Genomic DNA, 9,697 nt, shown 5'->3' with positions numbered 1-9,697 from the left:
CGATTAATTGAAATCGACGCCGATAACGACGCGTCGAGTGTTGGCTCGAAGCTCGATGGCGTCCTGGAGCTCCATTAGCCTCGAGTGTCTACGTTCGAATTCAATTTTTACCGACCAACGTGGTTTGGAATTTTAGTAAAGCTGTTCTTCAATCGTGACATGCATTTTTAAAAGAAAAAAAAGGTTCCTCTATATATTTGCTACAATATTGTTAAAAATAGTTGAATAATAGAAATTGGACACCCTTAACTTTTTCGCTGAAGTACCCTCGAAAATTAAAACCGCTCGCGGTAAAAATGATAGTAAAAAAAAATAAAAGCAGAAAACTACGACAAAAAAATAGATTTTCAACAAATTGCTCAATTACTAACTAAACTGCTCGATTTTGTAACAATAAAATGGAATACGCGTTTTAAATAGAAATTATACGTTTGTTGTGTAAAAATATTTTTTTACGACTATTAGAAAACAAACGCATACGTGAAACTCCACGAAAATGGTATTTTTAAATGTTATCAGCGGAGTATGGATTTTTATGAATTTATTTCTAGAAATTCGAGCATAAAATTTAAAAACATTTTACAGTGTAGATATATTCGAAATTTAAAGATATATAAAATTCCCAAATTACATTTCTCAGTTATTCAATGTTATTCATAAAATTTCATCATCGTTTAATCGTCAATATACTAAACATCCAAACATCAATAAAATAGTGAAAACATGCATGATATGGGAATTTAAACTCTTCAACGCCGAGTATCAAATACCAAAATTCTTAGGAAAAATTTAAAAAAAGAAGACTAGCGTCTATTGGAAGACTGTTCGACATAGAGAGTCCGACAAGAGCGAGTGTCTGACCGATCGCATCTTATTCTCCTGAAAACGAAACATCAGGCAATATGCTGGTCTCCAATAGCTGGGAGCACTGATCTTTCGCTCCAGTTACGAAAAAAAAAGCTTCGCGAGAGTCTGCCTCTCTGCCGTGCAAATTGGAGCACCGATAAACGTGGCTCACTCGATCAACCCCCTTTCCAAGGGGAACGTCTATTCCGGTAACTACGTTCTGCGACACGGAGACGGGTACACTCACCCCTCGTGCACGCTCTGCGATCGTCGAGAGCGTTTATACAAACTTAACTGTGCACTTTTCTCGATAACAGATAGTGTTTATTGATTTGTTGCAATTTTATTATCTTTCTGCTATTAACTTTCCTTCCTTTTCCCTGTTTTTATTCAAATCGTTAGATACGAGTGGTCGTTACGGATGTTTTAACGAAACGATTACCGATAGACTTCAATACATTATCAAGAGTTTGAAAATAGCAAGATTTTGTCTTTAAATTGTACTCGAAAGAGCTACGTGCTACTACACGAGTCTAAAAAATCAATTGTGAAATATTGAAAGGTTCTTGTAAGATTAGAAGGTTTTAAATATAACTCGTCTCGTCGTTAATTATGAAACTAGAAACAATTTTCGAAGTCGAGTATCACTTGAAAAGATGGGTTAGGATCTTCGTGTTTGCTTCCAACTTCATCGAGCCTTCATCATCGCTGTAATTCGAGATCTCTTTACGAAATACAGCTCTCAAATACGTGGCAAGTTTTCACGAGTGTGTCATTGATGTATGCGATGACGAACGCAATCGAGAAACTAGATTGCGATTAATTCCCTGGTTACAAATGTTTCCAAGTTCTGTTCAGTCTTCTGAAAAAAATGGAAGTTCCGACTGTTTCACAAACATAAGCTATCATTCTGCCAAAACTAGAAAGTAGATTAAACTTTGCCAACAACGGAACTTTACGTAAAGAGATTCCAAAATGGGTCATCGATTACCGTTCACCTCAATCTCCTTTACATCATCTTAATCCTCAACCTAACCTCGTCTAACTTACCATCCTCACACAGTCATAATCTCAAAACACGTGTTTCCTTTTCTCTTCCAGAAACCCATTGTTTCGGCTTCTTGTCAATGAATAATGTGATGAAATAATAAAGTCAAATAAAAATCAATTTAACGTCAAACCTGAGACCACATACATGTTGCAATTACGAACATAAATCCGAACACCGATCTATCATCTAAACTTCAAGAGGAAGATAGGGAAGCAACGATGTCACCACGAAATGAATGGCCATCGCAGCTCAATACGCTAATTCCGGAGCTAGCTATTTTATTACCAGAGAGAGAGAGAGAGAGAGAGAGAGAGAGAGAGAGAGAGAGAGAGAGAGAGAGACAGAGACTAAACCTTCTCCGTGGTACTTGGTGACTGTACATCCGGCACTGGAGACCGTCTCTGTCCTGCAACCGTTCGCGAGTATTCCCTCCTCCACCCACCTCCTGCCGCCCAGTTTCTCCTGGTGGCACTGCTGTATCTCTCTCTTTCTCTCTCTCTCTTTCTCTCTCTCTCTCTCTGCGATTCTCTCTTTCCGACTCTCTCTCTCTCTCTGGCTCGGTTCCCGTGGCGCGCGCTCGCCCGTGTTCCCGTTCTCTCACTCTATCCGCCCCCGCCCCCGTAGCATGCCAACCAACGAGCCGGGGCCGCTTTCGCTTTGTGCGCGCCGGGGCGGCGGTACATCAAAGCCTTCTAGTTCCCGCTCCGGCCTTTGACGGCTGCGTCGCGGCCGCTCGCTCAGTCATCGCTCGGTAGGCGAAGCCGGCACGCCGTGGATGAACGGTCGCGCGCGCGCCAACGCTCGCCGAATCCGTGGGATTCGCAGGCCACCGCTGGCCAGGAGATTCCTCCGCCGCGGGAACGCTATCACCGTGGATCATGTCGCCCCGTGGCAGCAAGTGCACGCGCCTAAACGCCAGGGCCACGTCGAAATCGAGATCTACCGCAGTTGTTCGCAGCGCTAATAGTCATCAGCAAACGAACCATCATCATTATGAGCAACGACATCGACAAACGGAAGAGGAGGAGACGGAGGAGGCCGCGTACCTGGCCAACGAAGAGGAAGGAACCGTTAAGTGTGACGAGTCGGTCAATGGAAGTAACGCGACGATAACGACGACGATAACGACGACGACGACGACGATGACGACGACGACGACGACGACAACGACGACAACGACGACAACGACGACCAGAACGAGCAAGTCTGCGGTGGCAGCGTGCGAGGGTCGATCGTCGTGGGCGGCGCGCATGCGCCAACCCCTGGAGAGTAGCCTCGAGCCCCGTGAAAACGGCACCCTGGTGCAACGATGGCCGACTAGCAGGCAACGCCGCCGCGATCGGATTCGAGCTGTCGCCGAGGACGATCCGAACCAAGGAGATGGCACCGTGTCCTCGTCCACCTCCTTGTCTTCGCCAGCAGCGTCCTCCTGCACGGACGTGTCGTCCAGAAGGTCTACCTCACCTCCGTCAAGCATCTCGTCGCCAGCACATTCCACCTCGTCCACCTCCACCAGTGCTGTCTCCCGGGAGAATAATTCGCGCAAGGACAACGATCAAGGAAATGATCGAACGAACGAAGAAACGAGTACGGTGGACACGAGGAAGTACAGTAACGAGGTACATCAAGATAGAATCAGAAAGAGGAAACAAGAGAGACAATGTTCGATCAGAGCACGTAGTGTCAGAGAGGTGATCACGGAGAAATCGTCGGCCACGACGGCGTCAACGTCGTCCACTTGTGTTCCTACTTCTTCCATAGTCTCTTCCTCCTCGCCGTTCTCCTCTTCTGTCTCCACTACCTCCGACAAGGTCACCGAGCAGTCGACACAAGGCAATTTAAGAAGCTGCCCTCCGATCCCTCATTCGTCCGTTATCGAGAGCCTGAGGAACGCTCTGGAAAGCTACGACCGCAGTAGAATCTACCTCGCACATGTGTCCTTCCTGGATTGGCGGGACCTGCCTGGACGACGACGCGCCACCTCCACAGCTGGCGATTCCGAAAGGGTGTGGGTGGTGGGGGCGGCGGATCACGAAGGCCACCACAGAACGCGACTGTTGGTAACCGGCCGCCATTGGCGACCACGTTGCCTCAGACGGGTGAACATGCTCAGCCAGCCTGTCATTTACGCCGGTGGTGGCAGAGGTTCTCTCACGGTAGATCTGTTCCTCTGGTGGTTCCATCGGGAGTTCGCCGTGACAGCGATGGCCATGCATCCTGATGGTGCTGTGTTGGTCGCTGAGACCGCGGATTACTTGCCACCGGAGGCTGACTGCGTCGCTGCCGATGGACTGGTCAGACTGTTTGTCGTACCGAAAGATTGCCTCGAGATGAGAATCGTGGTACGAGAGTTGCGAGTCCGGCTGGCAACGGGAGTTCTTTCTAGAGCCTGTTACGGTGTCTATCGGAAGATCTCCAATTCGAACAAAGATACCGATTCCCTAACTGCGTATCTGAGAAGATTCACCTTGAAAGAAGCTTTCGCCGATCTTCACAGAGCCTGGTTAAGCGTCAGATCAGAGACGTTCGCGAGAAGTTGGATCCTGCCGCGAGATCGCGACGATTCCTCGATCGGTTGTTCCAGCAACGTGGTTGGTCTTGCTTTGTCCTCGCGGATACACGTCGCTTCTGATCAGGAGGAGGACAGGATGCTTCTGATCGAGCTGCAAAACGTCGCGCGGGAAGTGGGTCTGGAGGTCAGCGACGACGAACTGAGCAAGTGGATCCTCGAGGACGAGAGTAACAACAGCAGCAGCAACAGCAACAGCAGCGAGGCTTGGTGCGTCAGGAAGAAGGAGCTGGAAGAGGATCATTGCCGCGCGGTGAAGATCGAGGTGGAAGAGAAGTGGGCCGATTACGAGGGCGGGAAGCAACAAGGGACAGACGAGGAGGACGACGAGGAAGAGGAGGAGGATGAAGACGAGCCTACCGCGGAAGAGACCGTCGGTCTACTGTCGAGGGTGCTGACTTGGATGGAACGGGAGCCTCTCGATCCAGGACTATTACTCGCCGTCAGATCGATGCGCGATACCGCCGCACTCATGGTAAGCACCGACTGATAAGAGACAACCACTCGAGGTATCGATCGTCGCCGCGAGACTCGTAAACTCGCTGGGAGTTTCAGGGTGTGCGACCTTGCGAGCCTCGCGCGCCGCGAGGCTAGATTGAACTAATTCTCTTCCGGCTGTTCGGCTGTTCTCGGCAGACGAGAACGAAAAGAATGAAAAAGAAAGAAAGAAAGGGATAGAGAGAAGGGAAAAGGGACAAGAAGGGATGAGACTCGTCGCGCAAGAGGACGCTCAAGGGCCACTCGAATTCGGCGATACGTCGTCGAGCCGGCGAATGGAAAAGTCGAACGGGAGAACGAACCCTCGAACGTTCGAGGAGCGAGCGCCATCGCCGCTGCCGCCTCCTCCGTCTTTGCAAATTAATGCTCGAGCTCGTCCTCGATAAGCGCGCCTTTCCCCCCTTCGAGAGTTTATTGAATTGTATATTATATTTCCTCCTCGACAAGAAGAACGAGGGCTTTTTAGTCCTTCGTGTCCTCCTCGCCGATGGAAGAAGAGGGACTCGTCCGATACCGTCAAGGACAACGATGCTAATGTCTATGTTAAATAGGGAGGAACGGAAATGGTACTCGACCGAGGAAGGGGGGGGGGGGAGAGGAGGCTCCGATCAAAGAAACGGATACTATCTTTGTTCGCGGTGGTGGGAAGGTTCTGCTAAATGGGGATGGTTTCGACGATACTGGCTGATCGTTGTTTGAATAACTGATAACTTTACAGTCGCCACTTGATCAATCGAAGATTCCTCGTTTTTAGGGATCAATTATGTTATTAGGTCTTCTTGTTTCTTGATATCTGCGATTCTTTTTTTTTTTTTTTTACGCTACTTCGATTACTTTTTACTCTTCATGTGAATATGATTCGAACGAATTTTTAATATTTCACATTCCGATGTTCCTCCAACGACGTACATGACAGAAAGACAATTTCGTTTGATCGATCTTCTCCTTTTTCTTCGTAACTCGTCGACGTCTTAAAATTTCGAAATTCAGTTAGCAGAGCAGACGACGCGTGTGATCGATCAAACGGGATAGCGAGGAGAGTTGGAGATAGGGAAAAAGAGATCAATTTATGTCGTCTCACATAAACACGTGTCGATGCCTTTCGGCGTATCAATTAATTAATTGATATCCCCGGGCAGATTGCTAATTACCTTGCTTCATTAACGAAGCATTAATCAACACGGTATTAATTAATTACTCGATAACGATAATGCAACGTCGTCACGCAAGGTACGCTTGTACGGCATACCGTGACAAAAACTGACGCCGAATATATATATACTTGTTTCGATTTCACGATACCCGTTCACGCTCTAACCCTTTCTCCATTTGATTTATAGGCGAGCAAGATGGGCCTGGCGGGTACGCATCCGAGCGGTTTGCCCTTCTTCTGCCCCAATGGGGACCACCTGACTCAACCACCGCCTGCTCATATGGGAATCCCACCATATGGGACGCTCGATGCGGGCAAAGCAGCCGCAGCGGCAGGTGAGTACCTAAATATCACCTTTAAATTGAATATCCCGACAGGTTCAACGATGATGTCTTCGTTTATTGTTTCTTCTTTTCTTCTTTAATTTTCGTTTTCACAGCGATACGCTGAGAATTTCGAGGGGAATAAAGAAATCCTTAATGAAATTAGTAGTTTAAATGAGGATTCAATTCATTAAGAATGAATAGTAATAATTTTATAATAATCACGACATTATAATTGGTTAAATTTCATTGGTCTAAATTTCATAAAATTATAGGATCTAAAGTGGAAGATGTAGGTTCACTTTAAATATTTATTGGAAAGGAGTCGATTCACACTCGAGTTTGTGAAACATTCAATTCAAATTCAAATTCAATGCAAATTTAAAAGAAATTCAAATTCAAATTTCGAAACATCGACTTTGCATCTCAAAAAACTCGAATTTAAATTTCAAAGATTGTAATTTACATTTAAAATATTCGTATTTACATTACAAAACATTAAATACAAGATTTTCGATTCGAATTTAAATTTCGAAAATTCACCTCAGAAACTTGTAAAAATTTATGCTCAAGTTACAAGAATTTAACTTTAATCTTCAAAACGAAAGAAAAAACCTAGCAAGATTACGCTAATTTTACAAATGCAATTTGAAAAATTCAAGTTAAAACTCCCGAGAATAGAAAAACTAATTTTGCAAGTGCAGTTTATTAAAAAGTTCAAGTTTAAATCTTGAAGATTTCAAAAACTAAATAGAAATAGAAGAACTTTGTTGCATTGTTGCATTTTAAGAGTGCAACGTGACACAAAACTAATTTTAATTCTAATCGAACGTGAAGTGACAGCGAGCATTGGCACCTTTACTTCTTGATTCTGCAAGATAGTCTTGAACTATCGACAACTTTTCACAGAACGTACACAGAGTGGTTCCACGCCTTACTATCGGTTGAATCAATAATTCTTTTACAAAGTTAAACCGCTAGTGTCGGCTCAAATATTGACAACCCTCTCAAATTGTAATTGATGGAATACTTCCCTCGTAATAGAACGCCCTGTAATAGAACAACTCTTCGCGTATCATTTCACTGTATCGATCCGTGCAAATATTAATATCATCCCTGTCATATGCGAACTGTATAAACAGGTTTTGTTTGTGGCTTGTCTCGGCTAACAATAAGCAACGGAACAATTCCGCTTGAACTGCATCCAACGTTTAAAATAGAATCACTGAAACGAGGAGCTTTCATTCCGAAACGCACAATTCTCGATTTAATATTCAAATTATACGGAGATGTACATGTTATCCACTTTGAAAATAAAATCGTTCAAACGGGGAAATTTAATTCGTGGTTTCAGTTCAGATAAAAGAAAAATTCTAAATTCGCATAAACGTGTTGTCAATTATTTTAAAGAAACACTTCTCTCGACACTTTCCAACATAATTCTATGTCCGATCAGACAAATATAAAAGGAAAATCCTTTGTTTGGAAACCAACCAACGCACAACCTTCACCTAAGTAATAAAACGATCCGCAATTTTTTTCCAAAAAGAGAACAATCTTTTCTCAAGAGCCAAGCCAGATTAGCTACGCAGTGTCCTTTGGCTTTCGAGGCGAATTAAAACTCGTCTGTGTATCTAGGTGGTCTCGCGATTCTTGGTGGTCGTGCAAACATTGATATTCCTACGGGGTTCTAATTGAAGGAATATTTCTTATCGAGTGAAGGGGTCGCCCGATGCGAAGGCCCGAACTCGCAGGGAGAAATATGGAGAAAGTAGGAAGAGACCGTGCGTCCCCAGAGAGACAAAGGAGAGAGCGTAACAAAGAGGAACAGAAGGAGAGAGAAAGAGAGGGAGGGAGAGACGGAAACGGAAATGGTGGTGGGATAAGAGAGAGAAGAGAGGTTCACGAACTGGCGTCAAGTAGGAGAATAAGAGGAGGACTCACCATTAGGCTAATCAGCCAGGCATGCAGCCTCCCTCTGGCGTCGGGTCAAGGGGGTTTCAACCCGCCTCTCTATTTCTACAGCTTCTCTTCTTCCTACCCTCATTGCACCCGCCCCCGAGACCACCTCCCCTAGCCTCTTTCGGGAATCCCTCGCTATCAACTCGCCAGCCAATGTGGATTAACAGTCGATGACCGATGTATCTTCTCCATGATGTACCAACAGCCTTCGTAGATGGGGCCGGTTACAGTGGTTACAAAAGATATAAAGACACACCAGTGTATTTATTCTTATTCACACCAGCGTATTTCCATTGGAATTTTTGTGCGATAAAATATTGGAAGTAGGTACAGTATTTAATAGATAAAACGAATATTTATGTACGTAGGTTCCGTACTCTCTTAATTATTTTGATAAAAATATGAATAATGAATATGCATTAGTGACCGCAATTTAATCACAGCTTTTGCATATTAATTAATTAAGTCCTAGTATATTAAATTTTGTATACTAGCGCTTTTGTATAATATATAGAATTTAATTGTAAAACACTTCATTGAAAAGTAAGGGTGTATGACAATACTTTTTGTAACCACTGTGTATTAAATATTTCGTATATGAATAGAAAAATATCCAGAGAACTAAGAACATAATTTCTCTAGTAAGACAAAATGTTTCGAGCTACACCATTTGTCCCTTTCTTTTTCCTTTCTATTTTCACGAAAATAAGGTTTAGAAAATTAACTATAAATTTTGATGTTGATACGAATTTTTAAGGAAAGCTAAGAGTAATTATCTTCTTCGTGTATAGTTAAGGGAAAATACCCCTTTCTTCGTGTTTCACAAAATATATATCCTAATTAGGATTATCACCTTTCGTTAAACCATATCTACTATTAACTTCAGAATCATTCTTATCCTTTGATTCCCTCCCAGAACCACCTCGTCTCTCCTCCGATTCCCATTACGCTCCATTATCCTTACAATACGCTCCTCTTCCGTTCTCCCTGAAACTAAAATCGCCGAAGGAGAACGATTCGAATTCGGTTCGTCTCTTCCCTTAAAGCTATCGTTTCACCTACACCGGACAAGGACGGAAAGAATCGAGAGAAACAGAGAGGAGAAGAGCCAACCTGGAGATTCTGGACGTGTTTGCGCGCGCGCTATCTTTCTCTCCTCTCCTTCTGCCTCGGGCCTATCTCGCTCTCGCCACCCTCTGCTCACCCACGTCCCCTAGGTCCCTGGAATATGTAGATGGGGTTGATAGCGTTTATGCACGACTACGAGTTCGTACGGCGGCTCGGGTTCTTTGTCT

General features: G+C 44.5%; 1 protein-coding gene across 7 annotated transcripts in view; it reads left to right on the top strand.

The window, feature by feature from the left end:
- The first annotated feature begins 2,615 nt into the window (after positions 1–2,615).
- The window catches only part of LOC122527574, a 42,020-nt gene continuing 34,938 nt past the window's right edge, over positions 2,616–9,697 (top strand). For all 7 annotated transcript variants that reach the window (XR_006306363.1, XM_043651871.1, XM_043651870.1 and 4 more), the window contains exons 1-2: positions 2,616–4,941; positions 6,305–6,452. Coding sequence is in view for 6 of the 7 variants with exons in the window: in XM_043651871.1 (XP_043507806.1) it covers positions 2,776–4,941; positions 6,305–6,452 (2,314 nt within the window). In the remaining variant the exon portion in view is untranslated. The remainder of the gene's footprint in view (positions 4,942–6,304; positions 6,453–9,697) is intronic.

The sequence above is a fragment of the Frieseomelitta varia genome, unplaced genomic scaffold (assembly GCF_011392965.1).
Source record: "Frieseomelitta varia isolate USP_RPSP 00005682 unplaced genomic scaffold, Fvar_1.2 scaffold_227, whole genome shotgun sequence".
NCBI lineage: Eukaryota > Metazoa > Arthropoda > Insecta > Hymenoptera > Apidae > Frieseomelitta > Frieseomelitta varia.
Note: the sequence above shows the minus strand (reverse complement) of the source record. Positions and strands in the feature narration are given on the sequence as shown.